Source organism: Oncorhynchus clarkii, chromosome 12 (genome assembly GCF_045791955.1).
Source record: "Oncorhynchus clarkii lewisi isolate Uvic-CL-2024 chromosome 12, UVic_Ocla_1.0, whole genome shotgun sequence".
NCBI lineage: Eukaryota > Metazoa > Chordata > Actinopteri > Salmoniformes > Salmonidae > Oncorhynchus > Oncorhynchus clarkii.
This window is the reverse complement of record NC_092158.1, coordinates 71,476,371-71,500,083: the sequence shown is the minus strand read 5'-3', so window position 1 is coordinate 71,500,083 and position 23,713 is coordinate 71,476,371. Positions and strand designations below refer to the sequence as shown.

At 44.1% G+C, this 23,713-nt stretch overlaps 3 protein-coding genes across 4 annotated transcripts; 1 reads left to right on the top strand and 2 right to left on the bottom strand.

Annotated features, from left to right (window-relative positions):
• Nucleotides 1-164: 164 nt before the first annotated feature.
• LOC139421177 (myosin light chain kinase, smooth muscle-like) lies at nucleotides 165-20,167 on the top strand. Of its 2 annotated transcripts, XM_071171796.1 has the most exons (18): nucleotides 165-526; nucleotides 4,102-4,257; nucleotides 4,774-4,926; nucleotides 5,156-5,329; nucleotides 6,280-6,324; nucleotides 7,854-7,978; nucleotides 8,108-8,261; nucleotides 8,350-8,667; nucleotides 9,079-9,181; nucleotides 13,840-14,043; nucleotides 14,213-14,430; nucleotides 14,732-14,855; nucleotides 15,016-15,168; nucleotides 15,280-15,409; nucleotides 15,532-15,619; nucleotides 15,970-16,110; nucleotides 16,429-16,634; nucleotides 19,780-20,167. In XM_071171796.1, exons 1-17 carry the CDS (start codon nucleotides 367-369, stop codon nucleotides 16,632-16,634), a joined length of 2,652 nt encoding a protein of 883 aa, XP_071027897.1. In that variant the 5' UTR covers nucleotides 165-366; the 3' UTR covers nucleotides 19,780-20,167. The 2 variants fall into 2 exon arrangements, with proteins under 2 accessions (XP_071027897.1, XP_071027898.1); XM_071171797.1 differs by lacking the exons at nucleotides 5,156-5,329; nucleotides 19,780-20,167 and having other exon boundaries at nucleotides 16,429-16,938.
• LOC139421180 (complement C1q-like protein 2) lies at nucleotides 16,917-18,398 on the bottom strand. The gene is made up of 3 exons (XM_071171801.1): nucleotides 18,101-18,398; nucleotides 17,812-17,952; nucleotides 16,917-17,732 (listed from the first exon to the last, which is right to left on the bottom strand). Exons 1-3 carry the CDS (start codon nucleotides 18,390-18,392, stop codon nucleotides 17,446-17,448), a joined length of 720 nt encoding a protein of 239 aa, XP_071027902.1. The 5' UTR covers nucleotides 18,393-18,398; the 3' UTR covers nucleotides 16,917-17,445.
• Nucleotides 20,168-20,546: 379 nt separating the features above from the next.
• Nucleotides 20,547-22,427, bottom strand: LOC139421181 (complement C1q-like protein 2). The gene is made up of 3 exons (XM_071171802.1): nucleotides 22,133-22,427; nucleotides 21,231-21,371; nucleotides 20,547-21,136 (listed from the first exon to the last, which is right to left on the bottom strand). Exons 1-3 carry the CDS (start codon nucleotides 22,398-22,400, stop codon nucleotides 20,850-20,852), a joined length of 696 nt encoding a protein of 231 aa, XP_071027903.1. The 5' UTR covers nucleotides 22,401-22,427; the 3' UTR covers nucleotides 20,547-20,849.
• Nucleotides 22,428-23,713: the final 1,286 nt, after the last annotated feature.

Sequence of the window (23,713 nt, the reverse complement as noted above, 5' to 3'; positions counted from 1 at the left end):
TGTGAACAAATCAAACACTTGACAAAGCAACCTTTGGCTGTGTTTGTATATGGATAATCTCTCTCTTTCTGTATGTGTGTGTGTGTGTGTGTGTGTTTCTATTAGCTGTGGGGTTAGTGAGCTTAGGGGGTGGGTGGGTGTGAGAAGGGGACAGAGATACACAGACACACTGATAGGGACAAAGTGAAAGGGAGAAAGAGAGTCTCCTCCCTCATGCCCCTCTCTCTAACTATGACTGATCTATGAGTTGGCTGTGAGTGTGAGAGAGCAACAGTGACCGAGAGAGGGAGAGGATGTTTGATAAGCGGCTTGGGAAATGACTGTTTAAGTTTGTGCGTTGAATGCAGAGACATTGTGGAGCCGGACATGAGCAGTGACAGCAGCTCCAAGAAGCGCTATGTATCAACCCTCAGGATGTACATCGGACCCACCAACACTTCCCCTGGGCAGGGAAAAAACATCCTGGCAGCCAGTATCACTTCTGCTACTGCCACTAGGACTGGGATAGACACAGCCTCTAGTACAGGTAAGAGTGTGTGTGTGTGTGTGTGTGTGTGTGTGTGTGTGTGTGTGTGTGTGTGTGTGTGTGTGTGTGTGTGTGTGTGTGTGTGTGTGTGTGAGTGTTCAGTGCGTGTGCGTGTGCGTACTGTCTGTCAGCGCGTAATGGTATAGTGCGTGGTGGTGATGGGGGGGGGGGGGGGGGGGGTATAGGAGATTAACTATTGGCATTGCTTTCTAGTTGTTCAGGTCAACATTGTAATAGACAAGTCAGAACAGACATTTATCCCAGAGACTGCATAGCTGAATGAACCCTAACCACACACCATGACAAAGCATTTGGCTTTCATTTTCAGACAGTATATTTGCTTGTTTTACATGACAATGTTATTTATTGGTTTTGTTTCTGCTTACCAGTTTGATATTGTAGATGTTAACATCTTGTATTGGTGTTTGGACTCTGTACTTCTTGAGTACTGGCTTTTGTTTTGTTGTTGCTTATAGTTACAGTGCAAAATGTCCACTGCCATCCACCTAACAAAATATTTATGGCGTGTACCACCAAAGCGTTTGTGTTTCATGTATTTTCAGATTTTCCCTAAATCTTTATTTAACTAGGCAAGTCAGTTAAGAACAAATTCTTAGTTTCAATGACGGCCTAGGAACAGTGGCAGAACAACAGTACCTTGGGGATTTGAACTTGCAACCTTTCGGTTATTAGTCCAACACTCTAACCACTAGGCTACCCTGCCACCCCAACCATTACCTGAGAAGTGAAGGGTGCAGGAATCCACATGCCCAGTTGTTGATTGTGAGTGCATTTAAAAGGCCATGTGGTTCTTGTTTTGAACAACCCGAGGAAGGGGTTTGGAGAAAAAACATTAGTCCTGCCGCCCTCAGCCTCCTTTGTACATGTTTTGTGACTGTGTTTCTCTCAGAGTGCAGTATCCTAAACACCTGTAGTGTAGGATGACATTACTGTGACAGTTCCATCCGCACTGGAAAGTAAAAGAGGCGTGTAAGCAGCGTGTGAATTATATCGTGACATTAGGGGGATAAAAAAAAATTACATTCATGGATGATGTGACAATCACAGCTAAGTCAGTTCTAGAAGGCAGATGGATTTTGGAGGATCTGGAAGAGCTCACCAAATGTTCCAGGATGGAGTTCAAGCCTGAAAAGGGTAAGTGTCCAGGAACTGTACCGATTCAAGATTGGAGAGGAGACCATCCCCATCGTCAGGATGGTTATGGTCCTGGGGAAGTGCTAAAGTTCTCTGGTCTAGAGGCACCAAGGTAGTCCACCTCGAGCCTGGGGAAGTGTGAAGAGCCTGGGGAAGTGTGAAGAGCCCGGGGAAGTGTGAAGAGCCTGGGGAAGTGGTACAGTCCCGAGCTCAATGACAAAGAGAGTGTGAAGGAGATGCTCTTGCAAGCTGACACGTGGATGGCATCTCTGAAGAAGAGCGGCCTGCCAGGCAAATTTAAGGCATGAGGCTACCAACACAGGGTACTTCCCAGACTCCTCTGCCACTGCTTGCCTATGGGGTACCTCTTTCAACAGTGGAGGCACTAGAGAGGAAAATGAACAACTTCCTCAGGAGATGGCTGGCGGTCCCATGAAGCTACTCCTTCATCTGCCTGTACAGCACAGACAGCAAGCTGCAGCTGCCAATACATTTTTTTGTAAATGAGTACAAGGCAACAAAAGCACGTCAGGCTATGATGCTGCGGGACAGCAAGGATGAGAGGGTTTGCCAGGCAGCGATCGAACTCAGGAAAAAACAGGGCAGCTGGACATGATGGAAGAGCGTGCAAGAGAGGGCACTCACCTGGCAAGACATCTGGAACATGGAAGGGCAGCGGATTACGTTTCTGCTTTTCTCTGTGTATGATGTGTTGCCCACACCAACAAACCTCCACACATGGGGGTTGACAGAGAGCCCCAGCTGCACACTATGTGGATGACCAGCCAACCTGGAGCACGTGTCCTCTTGACAAGCAGCTCTGACCAATGGAAAGTTCAGGTGTCAGCATGACCAAATACTGACTCGGGACTGGCCGCGGGACTGGCCGCGGGAATGGAGCAGGCAAGGAGAAAGCCCAAACAACTCACCAGGGCCCCTGTTTCATCCACTTCCTCAGGCCAGGAGACATCGCAGCAAAGAGAACAAGGACCAAAGGGATCCTTGACACAGCAGGTGACTGGGAGATGTGGGCCAACTTCAAGAAGCAGCTCCAGTTCCCAGAGAAGATAGCCAGCACAATCCTCAGACCAGATATCGTTATCTGGTCTAGAGGACCAAGCAGGTGGTCCTCATCGAGCTCACAGTGCCCTGGGTGGAGAGGATAGAGGAGGCACATGAGTGGAAGCTCGAGAAATACCAGTCCCTCATCCTTAAGTCAGAAGAATGGATGGAGAGCCTGGAATCTACCAATTGAGGTCGGCTGCAGGAGCGTCGCAGGCCAATCACTCTAGAGAACCCAGGGGGTGTTCAGCATTGAAGGAGTGGCAAGGAAGAAGCTAGTGTCTGACGTCAGCAAGCAGACAGTGTCATCCCGTTGGATCTGGCTGAAGATTAAAGCCAGGGATCAATGTTAAGATGAAAATAAAGATAAAAGTTTAGTTGTTGTCAATAAATATGTATTGTTGCATAACAAACAGATTTACAATTTAGATACTGTGAGATGTTTTAGTGCCAAGATGTTGGCTGTGTGCTACTGCTGTCTTAATACTAATTTGGTGGTCTGGTGGAGAAACACAGAGGAAGGGTCTCAGTGTTTCTGTTGCATGTGTTTTGCTTATTTTCCCAATATACATGTGTGGGTTTGGGCTATTTGTGTCTGCGTTGTAGACAATATAATAGGAGTCACGGTATGCTGGAGTCTTTCCTGTAACAGGGAGAGCTGATAAATACTCTGCTAGATGAGAGATGTGGTTAACACAATAGAGCAGAGGAAGAACAGAAATACAAAAGCAGCGATAAGGAAACGTTGTCAGCAATGCAAGATGACAGGCCAGGCAGAACACCCCGCTGTTAGCTGACCAAAAGTGTTTTAGCAGTTGTTTTCCCCCAGGGTGAGAAAACAGAGTGGCCAAATTCCACCCAAATTAGTAGGTCTACTGGTATCAAAGTGCTATGGTACATGTACAAATGACCTGTACCGCCGCACATTGACTCAGTACCGGTACCCCCTGTATATAGCCTCATTATTGTCATTTTAGTGTGTTCATTTTTATAATTTTTTACTTTAGTTTATTTGGTAAATATTTTTCTTAACTCTTCTTGAACTACACAGTTGGTTAAGGGCTTGTAAAGTAAGCATTTCACGGTAAGGTCTACACTTGTTGTATGTGACAAAGTGTGATTTGAGTGTTGATTGATTCATTTCAGAGCACATACACAAAGATGCTACATGTACGTGTGGTTGTTTCGCGTGCCAAACAGAGCGATAGGAGCCTGCTTATCAGGCTGTCATAGAACAGATGGCCCGCTGTATGAATTTCAAATGTGCTTATGATACTCTCTGTTCCCTGACCCCTGACCCCCGTCCCATTCACCCCCTGTTACCCTGTCTCTCACCCCACCTGCACCATCTCATCCAGGGGACAGCTGCCACACACCAACCCCCCTCAGAAGTCTGGATCCACCCCTGTTCACAGAGCCTTTGGAGGACTGCTCGGCAGATGAAGGAAGTGACGTCACACTCCGAGGGGTTATCACAGGAAGTCAGCCAATCAGTGTGTCCTGGCTGCACAATGGTGAGCTGGGGACAGGCCTTATTCTCCATGTCCTGCACAATTTGGCTCTGTGCCATTAGAATTCAACTTTATGAATTTGACTTGGAATTTGAATAGAAAATGTCTTCATTAAAATCAATGTCCACTGTGACATTTTATATCCATTGCCAAATGTACTTGAACGCCCAAACAACAAGGTAAATAAAAAGCACATTTGCGTCACTCTACTGCCCATGTTGCAAATTAGTACTACCTTGTGATGTTTTGTAGTTCTTTATATATCACCCCTTTAGAAGGATAAGAAACTACTTCCAAGTGATACTGCTCACGCTCCTCCATTAACACCTGAATTAAATGTTAAGACAGTGGGTGTTCTCCCTCACACATACTCAGTTTCCTTTTCTATGCCGGTCTCTCTCGTTCACATTCACACTCTCTGAGACGAACAGACACACACCCTGAAGCTGAGGACTAGTGTCAGTGGCCTGAGCTCTGAGAGAGTTTAATGTTGCAGTATATGGGTGTTCCCGTGGGCAGGTGAGGCAGTGTTTTTTGGGAAGCCCCTCTTCGATGGCAGTGAGGCTAGGTTGGTGGTGAGGGAATGCCTACCTGAGGACGCGGGCGCCTACACCTGTGTGGCAGAGAACCGAGCGGGAAAGACCTCCAGCAGTGCAGCTGTGTGTGTGAGAGGTAAGACAACACACACACAATGCTGAAGTGTGCTCAGATCACTGGCGTACCACAAGCAGATCAGTGAAACTGCAGTATGCCACTGGCTTTTTGCATGAACACCAACAACACAAAGGGTTAACTGCACTGCAGTAAGAGTTTAGATTCTGATGTTGTGTTTTTTTTCCCCTTTTGTCCCTTCTGTTACGGGATACGAAACTGAAATTGTCCCCTGATGGAAACAACGCAGACTTTAAGCCTATCTGCGGAGTCCTGAACGCAACTTTACACACTTCCACTCCCCTCAACATTATGGAGAACAGAGGCTCAAAGTTACTACTGTCCTCCAACAATGACAGTGTCTTCAGACAATCCAGCTCCACAATAAGCTCTAACACCCCGAGCACAGGAGGACCCCGAAAAGGTGAAACATGAACTCATTATAGACTATCTCTTATTCCCTGAGTGTACAAAACATTAGGAACACCTTCCTAAAATTGAGTTGCACCCCCTTTTGCATAGTCCACTGTAGCATAGTTAAACCTAGAGACAGTGGGTGTGTCCAAATACCCATGCTAGAGTACTACAAACTAAAACCGCATACTCATTTCGGCGTTTCAACGAGTAGAATTAACTCGTCTTTTTCAACTCATGTGTTTGACAACAGCTGATAATCAGATACATTGATCTGCTGTACCAAAATGAACGATGGACAAGAGTCAACGCAATCACGCATTAGATGACGAAATTTCACATACTATAAAACATATTTTTTTTCGCATACTATTTAGTACGCTGGTATTCAGACAACTTTGTGAACAAAAACTGTAATGTAATGTAAAACTGTAATTTACTACGTGAGGCATATATGATCAAATATATCGGAGTTGTTCCTGTTGTCATAGAGATAAAGGCCTCATCATGGACATAACCCATTTTAGCATGGACGTTGCCATTGAGGGCTTCCACCATTTTAAATTAGTCAACTGGGTGGAGATTCCTATAAGTTGGGAGCAATCAGCCAATGATGAAGGAAATGGACTACTTTAAAATGGAGAAGCCCATGCTGTCACAGACACTATAATGGCACAGATAAAAATATGAGCCCTCTATTTATCTCTATGGCCTGGTGTTCACACGTGTATCTGCCCTCTCATTGGCTAGAATGGTCCGACCTGATCTTGCTTCCTCCTGCCTGCCTTCCATATTTGAGGACATGTATTTCCATTGTTAGAGCTTTCACTCGAATATCTTGTCAATATAATAAACAATCTTTGGTTATGGTCCAGAGAGAGCTTAGCCACGCCCTCCCACACCCCTATCACTAACTACCTGCACCTGTGATCTCATCTCACATCACCTCGGTTCCACCAGTCTCCACAGAAGTCACGCCAAAGAAGAGAGCCAGCTCGGGGACAGGTAAGATACACACTAGTCTCTCCTTTCATCTGTGAACAAGCCAAGAGCTGCACCTGCCTCTCTTTCAATGCATTTATTCTGTATAACATTTCCAGTTGTTGTCCTTGCTTTCATCTTTTGTGTTTTTATCAACCCACAGCGTTTGAATCATATTGTCGTCCAGCCTCAGATACTAGAGCTACACATTTAGTTTGACCCTTTGTACTCCTCTGTATTGCCAGTGTGTATTGTGCTGCTGTGGTGAGGGACTTTGCTCTGGTCTGGGTAAGGCTAGAGTGTTATTGTGTATGAACTGGGTAAGGCTAGAGTGTTATTGTGTATGAACTGGGTAAGGCTAGAGTGTTATTGTGTATGAACTGGGTAAGGCTAGAGTGTTATTGTGTATGAACTGGGTAAGGCTAGAGTGTTATTGTGTATGAACTGGGTAAGGCTAGAGTGTTATTGTGTATGAACTGGGTAAGGCTAGAGTGTTATTGTGTATAAACTGGGTAAGGCTAGAGTGTTATTGTGTATGAACTGGGTAAGGGTGTTACCAGGTAGAACCATAAAAGGATGTATAGTTCACACGGGCCACCAGTTGCCCATCCCTGACTTAATTGCATCCTTTTGTGTAGATAACTTGTAACTTTGTCAATAGATGGTGTAGGTTTACATCGTTCAGTGGATTGCCCAGAAGCTGATTTGTCATAACTTAATGTATGCTGGCTGTCCAGTCTTATCAGGTGCCTCTAATCTGTGTGTAAGAAAGAGGAAAGTTGTTTAGAAGTAGGCCGGTAAATAAATGTATTCAATATTTAAAAATAGACGGGCATCAGTTGAATGCATTCCATGGGAGGTTTTGTGACGTCAGTCCTTCTTGTCTCAAAGAAAAAGTGCTTTATACACTCACACCAATTAGAACAGAAGTGCAGCTTTATCACAGTGGTTTTAGTCAAATATGCCATACTGCCATACTGATTTGACTACTGACCAGAAAGAGGCTGTGTCCACAAAGCCCTTTGGGGCTTTGCACTTAAATGGATTTCTCCAATGTAATGTAATGTCAGGGTTATAAGGAAGTCATCTGTACGTGGTTATAATTGATATCTAACCATTTCTATCTTCAGCATACTTGATAACAGTATAGGCAATTCATTTTCAATGTAAATGATGTTTGGTCTGAATGTTTTACCATGTTATGTACTGGTGTGTGTGTGTAGGTGTTTGTAGTTGTTGGATACTGCTGGTTTCATAAGGACTGCTGCTACTTGTGTGTATGTCATCTGTGTTTGGTCATAAAATCCTGCCTGCAGACCCGCACACATAAACACAAACACAACAGTCGTACAAGCACATACACACAAACGCAACAGTCGTACAAGCAAACAGACCCATCATACACACACAATGACACTTACATGTACAAAAACAAACGCAGTTCTCACACATAGTTAATAATGTTTTGTAAACAAATAATTATTGTGGCCCCTTGAGGCCTCTAGTGGACTCTAGTCAAAACTCAGAAGTTTGTTTTACCCTGTCTTTCACAGTCTCGTTGCAGTTTAAGGATCCCCCATCCTACATTGAGGCACGGCTAGGAGAGACAGCCCGTCTGACGTGTGTGTTCTGCGGAAGTCCCCCTGTGGTGTCCTGCTGGATACGAAATAAAGAACCGGTACAATATTTTTTAATTTAAAAAAAATATATTTTCTAACAAGTAAACAAATATCACTAGCCTTCTTTTCATAGTGTTCTGAGCGTGTGAGTGTATAGTTTGTCTATCTTTGTCTAACTCACTCTGTAGGTTGTAGATGGGTCTGAGTTGTGGGTAGAGAGCAGTGATCAGAGCACTACGTTGGTGATAGCAGAGCCAGGACCTGAGCATTCAGGTCGCTACACCGTTGTAGTACGAGACCGCAAGAGCTCGGCGCATCACACCCTCACTCTTTCTGTCATAGGTAAATAACCCTTGCAAAACATTTCTGTGCTTTGTGTGTTTTTGTGCCGAACCTGTTTGTAACCTGTACCGTGTCTTCCTGGTCCTAGAGCGGCCCCAGTCCCCAGCTTCCAGCCCTGTGGTGTCTCTCCTTTCTGTCTCTCCTCTCTGTTTGGTCCTGTCCTGGTCTGGGCCCTGCTACGACGGAGGCAGTGCTGTCCTGGGCTATGTGGTGGAGGTGAGGAGAAAAGGCCCCGCTGAGTCTGGGGACTGGAGTGCGCTATCAGCCCATTGCAAGAGTACTTCTTACAAGGTGCGCTCCGGGCTTGAGCCTCAGGCGGAGTACTGCTTCCGGGTGAGGGCCTACAACGTGGTGGGGGTGAGCGAGCCCAGTGAGGAGTCTCAGCTTATCAAGATGGAGCAGATAGGTGAGCCATGTTGGTGTCTAGTTGATTGGTTCCAGCAGGAGTCGTATACTGTGAACTACATGTGTGGCTGTATACCGTGTGGCTCAGTTGGTAGAGCATGGTGCTTGCAATGCCAGGGTTGTGGTTTTGATTCCCACTGGGGACCAGTACAGGAAAAAGTATCCACTCACTACTGTAAGTCGCTCTGGTTAAAAGCGTTTGCTAAATAATTAAAATGTAAAATCTTAATCTATCTGCAGCTGATGGCACCTTCATGCCATCAGCTGCAGAGAGGAACACATTTCAACAAGATTTTTCAACTCAATCTGTTTCCAGTAGATTTGTATCAATGGCATGCATTAGGTGAATTGATTGATGCGGCCTATCTGATGACTGACAGCTCACATGTCCGTCTCTGTGTGTGATCTGTAGCTGAGCCACAAGAGGAGGAGTCTCCTCGGACATATGAGGACGTCGCCATCGACTCCACCCACAAGGCCACCGATCACTACAATATACTGGAGAAACTGGGAGTGTAAGTATCTCCCATGAAACAATACACAAAAAAACACACACTGGTAGGTTCATTGACATGAACAAATATGTCTGTTCATCTACAGATAAGGGACACTCACTAACTGGTTTCATGCCAGCTCTTGTTCACAAGGTTTTTCAAGCAAAAAAAATGGTTCACTCCCCTCTGAAATGTCAAAGACATGGCTGATCTAGCCTTGACAAAAACACTTGTAGATTCAGTGTTTAGTCAACAGAAAGGGGAATATTGAGTCACAGAGCATGGAGGGGAGAAGTGTTCAGAAAGACAGCGCATAGAGGAGAGAAGTGTTCAGACAGACAGCGCATAGAGGAGAGAAGTGTTCAGACAGACAGCGCATAGAGGAGAGAAGTGTTCAGACAGACAGCGCATAGAGGAGAGAAGTGTTCAGAGAGAGTATGTAGCAACCCTGATCCTCTCCATTTAGTCAGAATAAGGGACGTGCTTTAATTTTCTGATCCACTCACTCTACCATATCTTTTACATGTGTATGTATCTCTACTAACACCTCTCCTTCCTCTGAACTTGTACAGTATGAAGGCAGAGAGTTGTCTCAGTGATTTAGTGGTTAGGACCATAGAATAGAATCTCTAAATTCTAGTACTGTAGTTAGGACACTGAGATTTTCCTGACCATGACCTGACCAGAAAATCTCTGGTGAAAACCCCAGAGTTTTTCCTGGTCAGGTCACATGGTCAGGGATAACTCAGAGACAGCAACCCTTCCTTTACATTCCTGGTCAGATCTCTATCTCAGCTCTCCAGATGGAGAAAGCTGTTCTGCAGCCATGATTATACAGACGGTATAATTTTTTTTGACAAACAAATCGGTTCCACACAAAATCTGTGTGGCCCTCTGTTGAATATTTAAATCCAGATGTGGCCCTCGAGACAATGTTTCCCCACACACATTCATGTGATCATAGACTGAATCTGATTTGTATGGACAAAAGTGTCTCATCAATCCATTGCGTGGATGGCAATATTAGTGCAAACTTTACTAGCTCTGTGTAGATGTAAAGCAGTTAAACTACTCTGTTGGCCATACTTATTCTTCCGCTGCCACCTGTAGGGACAAAACCGTAAAAGCTACCAAGGTATTTGGGAGGTATTTGGTCTCCAGGGGTGTTTTGACTGTACAATGTGGGAGGTATTTGGTCTCCAGGGGTGTTTTGACTGTACAATGTGGGAGGTATTTGGTCTCCAGGGGTGTTTTGACTGTACTATGTGGGAGGTATTTGAGGACAGCAGCTCTGATCTGGATGAACTCACAGAGGTTATTTCAGACTATGTAAACTTCTGTGTTGAGTCAGTTGTGCCTACTAAGACCTGTAAAATCTTCCCTAACAATAAGCCTTGGGTATCAAAACATCTAAAATCACTACTTGATAGGAAGAAGGCAGTTTATGCTGGGGGTGACAGACAGGCTTCAAGAGATGTACAACGTGAGATACAAAGATAGATACTGGTGGACAAGGAGGCATACAAGCAAAGGGTGGAGAGGACCCTCTCCTCAGGAAACTCGAGGCTGGCCTGGCAAGGGATTAAACAGGCTGACGTTTTGAAGTTGTTCAGGGAATGTAACACACACAAAAGCCCAGGCCCAGACAAAATAAGTGGACATGTGTTAAAGTACTGTGCTTGAACAATTGGCTGGTGTTTTTAGACATTTTCCAATCCTCACTCGACCAGCAACATGTACCAGTATTGTGGAAAAACTCAATAATTATACCCTTTCCTAAAGCATCTAATCCCTCTGTGCTGAATGACTACGGCCCTGTCGCCTTGACATCCTTAGTAATGAAATGCCTTGAGAAACTTGTGTAAAGTCATATTCTCAGCGTCACCCAGAAGTTCATTGATCCATTTCAGTTTGCCTATCAGCCTAGCAGAGGAATTTATGATGCCGTTCTTATTCTCCTCCAAATGGTCTACAGACATCTAAAGAGTGCCAAATCCCATGTAAGGGTTTTGTTTGTTGACTTTTCTTCTGCCTTCAACACAATCCAATTACATTCATTCTGGCACAGAGACTCATTTGGGACTTCTCCTTAGATGGGAGGCTGGATTTGTGGCTGTTGGACTTCCTGAGCCAACCCTCACAGTGGGTCAAAATAGGTCCCCCATGTGTAGGATTTACGCAACACCAACACAGGCTCTCCTGTACATCTTGTACATTAATAGTTGTACTAGTTCCCATCCTGACAGACACCTCGATAAGTTCGCTGGTGACCCTGCCTTGATCAGCCTGTTGCATGATGATGTGGAACACCATGGCCCGCTCCTAGATGACTCTGTAGAGTGGTGTGAGGAATCACACTTGGTCCTCAATACCAATAAGACCAAAGAGATGTGCATAGACTTCAGGAAGCATACAACACCTACCTCTGCAACATCTATCAGAGGTCAGAACATAGAGATTTTAGAGGAATACAAATACCTGGGTGTCCTCTTGGACAATAAGCTTCAGTGGAGTAAATGTACAGACCTGATCTACAAAACGATCCAACAGAGACTGTACTTTCTGGGATCTTTTAATGTAGACTTCTATACTGACTCTGTTTTATAAGTCTTTCCTTGAGAGTATTTTAACTGTTTGTATTGTTTGTTGGTTTGGCAATGCCACTGTCAGCCAGAGAAATATGCTGAGAAGGATTATCACCACAGCAAGCAAGGTACTTGGAGTCACACAGACAGGCCTGGATGAGATTTTTAAGGTAATTTTAGACTCAAGCCACTGTACCTGGACTTTGAACTACTCCCATCTGGGAGCAGGTATAGGGCACCCCTCAGCAGGAAAAACAGGACTAGACAATTTGTGCCAGGTGTGGTATCCTGCCTAAATAGCTTGGGCTAATGTTCCTATCATCCCAGTAAGGCCAGCAGGCTAGTCTCTTTTTATCGGTACAGTTGAAGTTGGAAGTTTACATACACCTTAGCCAAATACATTTAAACTCAGTTTTTCACAATTCCTGACATTTAATCCTAGTAAAAATTCCCTGTCTTAGCTCAGTTAGGATCACCACTTTATTTTAAGAATGAGAAATGTCAAAATAATAGTAGAGAATTATTTCAGCTTTTAATTCTTTCATCATTCTTTCAAATTCCCAGTGGGTCAGAAGTTTGCATACACTCAATTAGTATTTGGTAGCATTGCCTTTTAAATTGTTCAACTTGAATCAAATGTTTCAGGTAGCCTTCCACAAGCTTCCCACAGTAAGTTGGGTGAATTTTGGCCCACTCCTCCTGACAGAGCTGGTGTAACTGAGTCAGGTTTGTAGCCTCCTTGCTCGCACACACTTTTTCAGTTCTGCCCACTAAATGTCTATAGGATTGAGGTCAGGGCTTTGTGATGGCCACTCCAATACCTTGACTTTGTTGTCCTGAAGCCATTTTGCCACAACTTTGGAAGTATGCTTGGGGTCATTGTCCATTTGGAAGGCCCATTTGCGACCAAGTTTTAACTTCCTGACTGATGTCTTGAGCTGTTGTTTCAATATATCCACACAATCTTCCTCCCTCATGATGCCATCTATTTTGTGAAGTGCACCAGTCCCTACTGCAGCAAAGCACCCTCACAACATGATGTTGCCAGCCTCGTGCTTCACGGTAGGGATGGTGTTCTTCGGTTTGCAAGCTCCCCCTTTTTCCTCCAAACATAACTATGGTCATTATGGCCAAACAGTTCTATTTTTGTTTCATCAGACCAGAGGATATTTCTTCAAAAAGTACAATCTTTGTCCCCATGTGCAGTTGCAAACCGTAGTCTGGCTTTTTTATGGCGGTTTTGGAGCAGTGGCTTCTTCCTTGCTGAGTGGCCTTTCAGGTTATGTCGATGTAGGACTCATTTTACTGTGGATATAGATACTTTTGTACCTGTTTCCTCCAGCATCTTCACAAGGTCCTTTGCTGTTGTTCTGGGACTGATTTGCACTTTTTGCACCAAATAATGTTCATCTCTAGGAGACAGAACGCGTCTCCTTCCTGAGCGGTATAACGGCTGCGTGGTCCCATGGTGTTTATACTTGCGTACAATTGTTTGTACAGATGAACGTGGCACCTTCAGGCATTTGGAAATTGCTCCCAAGGATGAACCAGAGGTCTTGGCTGATTTCTTTTGATTTTCCCATGATGTCAAGCAAAGAGGCACAGAGTTTGAAGGTAGGCCTTGAAATGCATCCGCAGGTACACCTCCATTTGACTCAAATGATGTCAATTAGCCAATCAGATGCTTCTAAAGCCATGACATACATTTCTGGAATTTTCCAAGCTGTTTAAAGGCACAGTCAATTTAGTGTATGTAAACTTCTGACTCACTGGAATTGTGATACAGTGAAATAATCTGTCTGTAAACAATTGTTGGACAAATGACGTGTCATGCACAAAGTAGATGTCCTAACTGACTTGCCAAAACTATAGTTTGTTAATTAACCAGACATTTGTGGAGTGGTTGAAAAATTAGATTTAATGACTCCAGCCTAAGTTTGGGAGCTTCTGACTTCAACGGTATGTAACTGTTATCAAAGTTGATTTGTTATTTAAACGCCTCTTTAAGCATGTACATGACACTGCAACAAAATTCCCCCGATGGGACAATAGTCAGTAAAGTTAATGACATCTATCTCCTGTGACACTCCACAGGGGGAGGTTTGGCCAGGTGTTCAAACTCACTCACAAGCAGACGGGCCGTGTGTGTGCCGGAAAGTTCTACAAGGGCCGGCGAGTCAAGGAGAGGGAGGCGGCCCGTAAAGAGATGGAGCTGATGAACTACCTGCACCACCCCAAACTGGTCCAGTGTCTGGGGGCCTATGATCTCAAGCCAGAGATGGTCATGGTCATGGAGTTGTAAGTATAGAATCTAAACAACAATCATTGACCACAATACATGGCAGTGGAAGCCATGGAGCCCTGTAGAAGTAAATGCATGAGGTCCGCTGTCACTAATGTGAATTGAGTTGAATTTAATCCAATTGAAAATACAACCATTATTGACCCTGTGATTGTTTGTGTGCAGCATTGCCGGAGGTGAGCTGTTTGAGCGTATAGTGGACGACAGCTTTGTGCACACAGAGCCGGTCAGTGTGCACTACATGCAGCAGATCGTGGAGGGGATTGGCTACATGCACCAGCAGAACATCATCCACCTGGACCTGAAGCCTGAAAACATAGTGTGTGTTGATCACACTGGCACGCGCATTAAGATCATTGACTTTGGCCTGGCCAGCAAGCTGGGTGAGTATGGGGCTGGCTGAGGGACAGAGCCAAGGGTGTTGAATGGTGCTGCAGGTTTTGGAAGAATTGTTGGTTTGCATTGCGACACCTGGAAAATGAATGATGTCTGCCTCTGTGTTCACTGTGATATATGGTTGTGCCTTAAATGGTACCCTATTACCTATATAGGGAATAACTTTTGATCAGGGCCCATAGGGGCTGTGTTTTAAAAAGGTCCTGGTCCAAATTAGTGCACTATGTAGGGAATAGGGTGTCATTTGGGACGCATCCTCATTACCCTGAGGTGTTGTCTGTCTTCCAGACCCCTCCACTCCCCTGAAGGTGATGCACGGGACACCAGAGTTTGTGGCTCCAGAGGTGATTGGCTATGAGCCTGTTAGCTTAGCTACAGACATGTGGAGCATTGGAGTCATCTGCTACATATTGTGAGTACTAAGGCAATAAATATTCTGTTTAAATAATTCTCAATTAGAGACATTCCTCTCTGCCTACAACAGGGCTTGACAAAATTTAGCTTTTCTACCACCTAGTGGCCATACATTGCTATTGCTCATATATAGTGTGTGTGTTTGTGTGCGTGTTCAGACTGAGTGGTGAGTCTCCCTTCCAGGGTAACAGTGAGGCAGAGACCCTGGCCTTGGTGACTGGTGCTCAGTGGGAGTTTGATGAGGAGAGCTTCGAAGAGATCACTGACCAGGCCAAAGATTTCATCAGCTCCCTGCTCAACAAGGAACCAAGGTCTGGGACAACACCATATACCTGTACATGTATATATGTGTATGTCTCTGAGTGACTGTCTATGGATGAGCCTTGTCCATCCTCTAACCCTCTCTGTCCGTCCCTACCCAGGTGCAGGATATCCTGTGAGGAGGCTCTGGTCCACTCCTGGATAGCTGAGCCCATCTCAGCCGACCCCAGCACCACCAAGTGTCTCTCCAAGGAGAAGATGAAGAGGTACCTCGCCAAGCAGAAGTGGAAGGTAGGTATTGGGTTCCCCACCAAGGTGACACTTTGTATTTTACTACATTTCAGTTCTTTCATTATTTCATCATCCCCCAGTTGGTGTGAACTGACTGAAGCCTCTCTGTGTATCTCCTGTAGAAAACAGGGAAAGCCCTGCTGGCGCTGAAGAGGATGGCTCTGCTGTCTAAAGCCGATGGGCCTGGCTCTCCCACCACCCCTGCAGAAGGTGAGACCTCCCTCCAGACTTCCAAAACCTGCCATACTCAATACAAACCATGTCAGTTTCTCATAACCCTAGCATTCCTCATGTGATACACAGGGGTGCAACTTTTCATTCTGAAATTGCAGTTCCACCACAGTTTTATAATTGGAATGTGATACAGCATCAGGCAGCGGTGTGCTTTAGGACCACGCGGACCCACTTCTAAAACCAAAGTTGCGCCCCTAGTGTTATGACCCTGTTAGACCTGTCAACCAAATGAGCGCTACGCATACCATTGGTTGACTTGTCCTCAGTCTGGTTGACCAGGCTACGACTCTGATGTGATCCTTGACCCTGTGTCTGACCCCTGACAGACAGCCCCCTGAGTCCTGAGGCAGAGCAGGCCCTGCAGTCTCTAGAGGTCAAACTCCAGGGGGGGCCCCAGTTCTCCCTGACCCTAACGGACCAGACTGCCTCCCAGGGCTCCACCGCCCGCCTCTCCTGTCACCTCACAGGTACCTACCTATACACTGCATTCCACTACAAACGGCTTCCATCTCAATCGCTTTGTTAGACCTGTTTGGTTGACCGAATTACACCTTTTCACTGAGTTTCAGCTGGTGCTTGAAAAGATTTGAAAGGCTTTGTTTTAAAGTTGGGCATTGATTAAGAGCTATCGTGCCTAACTAAGTCCCTTGCTCAAGGCCACACAGCTGCATCCTGCTGTGTGATACATGTTAAACTTTTCAAGTGTGTAACTGTTACATTCTATTTTCCTGAGCTCTTGTCATTGGATGTTTCCTCTCTCTCACCCCTCTGACCTTTCCTTTCAGGGTATCCTGACCCGGAGGTGGTGTGGTTGAGGGGGGAGGAGCCTCTGGAGGAGTCATCGCGGGTGCAGATAGAGTATGAAGAGGATGGGCTCTGCACCCTGGTCCTGGCCCAGGTCGGGCCAGAAGACTCGGATGTTTACACCTGTAGGGCCACCAACGACCAGGGGAAGGCATTGTGTTCAGCCAAACTCATAGTAAAGGAATAGGTTTGTTCAGAAATATGACTACGTATTGAAACACAAACAAGCAGATATTCAGACGCCCATGTTTGTGAAATGTCTTTCAAACGTTCCAGAAAATGTTGCACAGCGCTTGAACCACTAAACTCTGTACATTACTGCGCTTGTGAAACAACTCTTTGATTTCCGATGGAAAACCTCCAAAGTCCTACTAGTTATTTTGGACATGCGTACGGGTTTGAAAAGAATGTGAATTAAGACTACTGTGAATAGTGTCTTAATAATAAAGGAGTCTTTTTGCACCAGGTATGGTTGTTAAACATTTGCCAGATGTAAGTTGAATTATCATGTAGTGTAACTGCTATGAATTTGGAATTATTTTTTATTTTTCTCATTGAACCGTTACTGTACAAACATTTTATAGTTGCCTCTAAGACCAATGGCTTTTAATTTTTACAGTTATGTCCACCAGATGACACATATTCTTTTGACAAAGAGTTTGTCTTGTGGTGGAACAGCAGCCTCGTGGAAAGTGTGACAAAAGACCGAAAGCATATCATTTCACAGCATGATAACCCCACTGTGTTACAGATGACTATGTTGTGTCTACTAACTTAAGGGCAGGATTCAATCCATATCGCTGAAAATCTGCGTTGCGCGTGCTTGAAATTTAAACGTCATTTCCAATCGAGCCGGTCTGCTGTAAATGCAGTTGCCACTGACATTTAAAGGCAATCGGGCTACAACGCTGAACTTCTGCGATACGGATTGAATACAACCTTTATATAAAAAAATTAAGTAATTTCAACCATTTTAGCTGTTGAAATGTGTTCAATGTTTACATGGGGAAGAGCAGGAAGCCACTGAAGGTGTTGTAGTTCATTCTATCATCATGGACCAGCCTGTTAGCCTGTAACTCCACATAGACGTTATCTCCCACCTCCAGAGGAATGACCACTGCGTTGCTGCCACTGTCGTGCGCATCGGTTCCTACAGTGTCCCAGACAGACACCAGCCTCTGGCCATTCTTGGTCAAACACACCACAGAATTAGGAGGGGTGTTCAGGTTGTTCATCATTGTGAAATGGAAGTAGTATATTCCTTTGACTGTGGCAGTGAAGATACCTGTAGGGACATAGCTTTTAGTTTCTAAACACAGCACCACACAACATGATGCAACACACAAACAGACAATATCTAGTACCTGTGGCAGGGTTGTAGGAGCTGCCGATGTTTGAGAAGACGTTCTTGTACTGCAGGGGAATGGGAGTGGTGAAAGGTCCTGTGTTCCCAGGGGCATCGCCTGTCAGCCAGAGAGTTGCGGAGAAGGCCACCTGAGGCCGACCTGAGAGAGATACAGGATGGATGAGATTATATTGAACTGTCAGTTGTCATAATGTATTCAAAGATCAGAGGCTGTTAGAACGTTGAATATAGGAGAATCCCTATAATAGACAGAGGAGGTTGGTGACACGTGAAAAGCGCTACATTACCTCCAGTTAGTCTCTTCAGCACCTCCACTTCATTCTCACTGGTTTGTAACCGGGTCTCCATGAGTCTCAGGTTATCCCCCATAGTTCCCAGTTTCTCCCCCATGGCTCCTAGTTTCTCTCCTATAGAGATCAGTTCTTTCATCAGAGAGCAAGTGTCAGATGGGCAGCATGCTTTCTGGTCCTCGTGGTCTCCTTGACCCTGTGTCCCAGACAGACAGCAACATAGTGCCAGCAAAAAGAATGCAAAACCCTTCATTCTCAAAGCCTTCTGAAACCTTTCCTGCAGTATCATTCTGTATTGTTTCTCAGCCCAGTCTTCCTCTTTATATTGTGCACTTGTCAAATGTTGCACAAGATGCGGGAAAGTTTTGGGTGGTTAACAGAGAGGGAAAATACAGACTTGCGCAAAACAACAAATTAATGGACCTGCTTTGAAAAAAGAGAGAGAGTAAAGAGAGGCAATGAAGTTAAAAACAGTAGCTTAAAGACAACAGGGCATTTATTAAAGGTCACTTACAAAATGTAAACGTGTTTAGCTTATAACAATCATAAACCATGCAGACCTCTATGCTTTATGTTGCCCCATGACCTCTGACTCTCCCTAAATTACTGTTCTTCCATAATGATACATAGGAAACACTTATTTCAGATCTAAAACCCCTGTCCACAACTAACTTTTATGTTGAATGTGTGAATGAAATGAAGACCCTGTCAATTGCAGTGGTGTAAAGTACTTAAGTAAAAATCATTGAATGTACTACTTAAGTCGTTTTTGGGGGGTATCTGTACTTAACTATTTCAATTTTTTACTACTTTTACTTCACTACATTCCTTAAGAAAATAATTTACTTTTTACTCCATACATTTTCCCTGACACCCAAAAGTACATTTTGACAGGAAGATGGTCGAATTCATTCACTTATCAAGAGAAAATCCCTAGTCATCCCTATGGCCTCTGATCTGGCAGACTCACTAAACACAAATGTTTGTTTTGTAAATTATGTCTGAGTGTTGGAGTGTGACCCTGGCTATCCGTAAATTAAATATATATTTTTTAAATAGTGCCGTCTGGTTTGCTTAATATAAGGAATTTGAAATTATTCATGACTTTTACTTTTGATACTTAAGTATATTTATAACCAAATAAATTGCTGTCTCTGCCTGGCCGGTTCCCCTCTTTCCACTGGGATTCTCTGCCTCTAACCCTATTACAGGGGCTGAGTCACTGGCTTACTGGGGCGCTCTCATACCGTCCCTGGGAGGGGTGCGTCACCTGAGTGGGTTGAGTCACTGATGTGATCGTCTTGTCTGGGTTGGCGCCCCCCCTTGGGTTGTGCCGTGGCGGAAATCTTTGTGGGCTATACTCAGCCTTGTCTCAGGATGGTAAGTTGGTGGTTGAAGATATCCCTCTAGTGTGTGGGGGCTGTGCTTTGGCAAAGTGGGTGGGGTTATATCCTTCGTGTTTGGCCCTGTCCGGGGGTGTCCTCGGTTGGGGCCACAGTGTCTCCTGACCCCTCCTGTCTCAGCCTCCAGTATTTATGCTGCAGTAGTTTGTGTCGGGGGGCTAGGGTCAGTTTGTTATATCTGGAGTACTTCTCCTGTCCTATTCGGTGTCCTGTGTGAAATTAAGTGTGCTCTCTCTAATTCTCTCTTTCTCTCTTTCTTTCTCTCTCTCGGAGGACCTGAGCCCTAGGACCATGCCTCAGGACTACCTGACATGATGACTCCTTGCTGTCCCCAGTCCACCTGGCCGTGCTGCTGCTCCAGTTTCAACTGTTCTGCCTTATTATTATTGGACCATGCTGGTAATTTATGAACATTTGAACATCTTGGCCATGTTCTGTTATAATCTCCACCTGGCACAACCAGAAGAGGACTGGCCACCCCACATAGCCTGGTTCCTCTCTAGGTTTCTTCCTAGGTTTTGGCCTTTCTAGGGAGTTTTTCCTAGCCACTGTGCTTCTACACCTGCATTGCTTGCTGTTTGGGTTTTTAGGCTGGGTTTCTGTACAGTACTTTGAGATATCAGCTGATGTACGAAGGGCTATATAAATACATTTGATTTGATTTGATTTGAAATACTTTAGACTTTTACTCAAGTAGTATTTTACTGGGTGACTTTCTCTTACTTGAGTCATTTTCTATTAAGGTATCTATACTTTTACTCAAGTATGACAATTGAGTACTTTTTCCACCACTGGTCAATTGAAACTCATATGATTACAGGACATTATTTGATTTTTATGTGTCACTTATTTACAGACACATTAAATGTGTCTGACGGGGTCTTTATAAATGGAGTTTACTTTGTCAGTATCTTGGAAAATCCATTTTGAGATGCATGCATCTTCCTTTCAAATGTACCTCACCCTGATCAATATAATAGCCAGTTCACTTAGGGGGAATTCAGACTTGAGTTATGGCACTTAGGAGTAGTAAAGGAATGTTTTTTCATGAATGGTTAAACGTTTATTGACAGATGTAAGTTCATGTACATATAGTAAAAGTTATTACATTTTTTTCACTTCAGTGAAGCATTACCATACAAAACTGTTCAGTTACATCTAGGATCAATACATTTTGTATTTATTTATACAGTTACATGTCCACCTGATGACAACCTACTCTTATACATTATTGCACTGCATTATAACCCCACAGTGTGCTATGAAGCACAGATTACTATTTCATGTCTACTAAAGAAAATAAAGTCATTTCAACCATTTAGCTGTTGAAATGTGTTCCATGTTTACATTGTGAAGAGCAGGAAGCCGCTGAAGGTGTTGTAGTTCATGCTATCATCATAAACCAGCCTGTTAGCCTGTAACTCCACATAGACGTTATCTCCCACCTCCAGAGGAATGACCACTGCGTTGCTGCCACTGTCGTTGGCATCAGATCCTGTAGTGTCCCAGACAGACACCAGCCTCTGGCCATTCTTGGTCAAACACACCACAGAATTAGGAGGGGTGTTCAGGTTGTTCATCATTGAGAAACGGAAGTAGTACATTCCTTTGACCGTGGCAGTGAAGATACCTGTAGGGACATAGCTTTTAGTTTACACACACACACACACACACACACACACACACACACACACAGAGAGAGAGCGTGAGAGTATATCTAGTACCTGTGGCAGGGTTGTAGGAGCTGCCGGTGTTTGAGAAGACCTTCTTGTACTGCAGGGGAATGGGAGTGGTGAAAGGTCCAGTGTTCCCAGAGGCATCGCCTGTCTCCCAGAGAGTTGCGGAGAAGGCCACCTGAGGCCGACCTGAGAGAGATACAGGATGGATGAGATTACCTATATTAAAAAGTACACTGAGTGTACAAAACATTAGGAACATTGTCCTAATAATGAGTTACACCCCCTTTTGCCCCCACAACAGCCTCAATTTGTCAGGGCATGGACTCTATAAGGTGTCGAAAGCTTTCCTCAGGAATGCGGGCCGATGTTGACTCCAATGCTTCCCACAGTTGTGTCAAGTTGGCTCGATGTCCTTTGGGTGGTGGACTATTCTGGATACAAACGGGAAACTGTTGAGCGTGAAAAACCCAGCAGTGTTGCAGTTCTTGACACACTCGAACCGGTGCCCTGGCACCTACTACCGTACCCCGTTCAAAGGCACTATTTTGTCTTACCCATTCACCCTCTGAATGGCACTATTCTGCCCTTGAGTTACCTTCTAACAGGATGGCAGCACAGGCACATATACACAAACCATCTCTCAATTGTCTCAAGGCTTAAAAATCCTTATGTAACCTGTCTCCTCCCCTTATTCTATATGAAGTGGATTTAAAAAGTGACATCAATACCGGATCATAGCTCACCTGGATTCAACTGGTCAGTCTGTCATGGAAAGAGCAGGTGTTCCTAATGTTTTGTACACTTAGTGTATATCATATCAGTTGTATACAATAATGTATTCAAAGATCAGAGGCTGTTAGAACGTTGAATATAGGATAATCCCTATAATAGACAGAGAAGCAATGGGTGGATAGGAGGTTGGTGACACGTGAAAAGCGCTATATTACCTCCAGTTAGTCTCTTCAGCTCCTCCACTTCATTCTCACTGGTTTGTAACCGGGTCTCCATGAGTCTCAGATTATCCCCCATAGTTCCCAGTTTCTCCCCCATGGCTCCTAGTTTCTCTGCTATAGATGTCAGTTCTTTCATCAGAGAGCAAGTGTCAGATGGGCAGCATGTTTTCTGGTCCTTGTGGTCTCCCTGACCCTGTGTCCCAGACAGACAGCAACATAGTGCCAGCAAAAAGAATGCAAAACCCTTCATTCTCGAACTCATGTTCGTCTGAAACTTTTCCTGCAGTACGGTTCTGCATGTTTTCCTCAGTCTTCCTCTTTATAAATATGCCATCAGGAAGTAGGAACTATTTATCTGAGAAGTGCTGAACACTTTCCTTTGTCTTTGCAAGGACAAGGGCAAAGGAAATGTAGAGGGGCTCTAGAGGAAGATAGTTCAGCTCTCAGTTAAAATGGAAAAAGGTCAAACAAAGTATTTTCCCTGGATATTTATGTCATTCTTTCTGCATTGGATATGTTTGGTAAAATCATTTTAGGAGAAAATAATACAGCCCATGCTGTGATAACATAATTTACTCGCCTTTTATGGTGCATACTATAATTATAGCATCAACAAATAGCAAATACATATAAAAGAGAGTTAACCATGTTAGGGTATATTGAGAGTTGTAGTTAGTATTTATTGGGCCATTGTGTAACGATTGATTGAAATAACTTTTCATTAGATAAGTTGTATGTTTTGATGGAAGCAGTTGATTTTGTGTCCTGTATTTAATGGTTTGATGGAAGTAGTTGATTTTGTGTCCTGTATTTAATGGTTTGATGGAAGCAGTTGATTTTGTGTCCTGTATTTAATGGTTTGATGGAAGCAGTTGATTTTGTGTCCTGTATTTAATGGTTTGATGGAAGCAGTTGATTTTGTGTCATGTATTTAATGGTTTGATGGAAGCAGTTGATTTTGTGTCCTGTATTTAATGGTTTGATGGAAGTAGTTGATTTTGTGTCTTGTATCTAATGGTTTGATGGAAGCAGTTGATTTTGTGTCCTGTATTTAATGGTTTGATGGAAGCAGTTGATTTTGTGTCCTGTATTTAATGGTTTGATGGAAGCAGTTGATTTTGTGTCCTGTATTTAATGGTTTGATGGAAGTAGTTGATTTTGTGTCTTGTATCTAATGGTTTGATGGAAGCAGTTGATTTTGTGTCCTGTATTTAATGGTTTGATGGAAGTAGTTGATTTTGTGTCCTGTATTTAATGGTTTGATGGAAGTAGTTGATTTTGTGTCCTGTATTTAATGGTTTGATTCTTAATGCATTTAATGCACCATAATCATTATGTCCACTAGAGAGCAGCCTTTTCATTGGAGGAAGAGAAGTCAATGTGGGGCTTTTTCATTGGCTTGATGACATTGGTTGAGAAAAGTGGATTCTAACAGTACATTACTGTACTTGATGCTGTAGAACTACATAATGTTCTTGACTGGGTAAGGCTATCACTACATTTATTTTGGTCATGCACACTTGTTGGGAGGAGACAAGGCATCTAGGTTGGGGGGGGGGGGGGTATTATATGTAG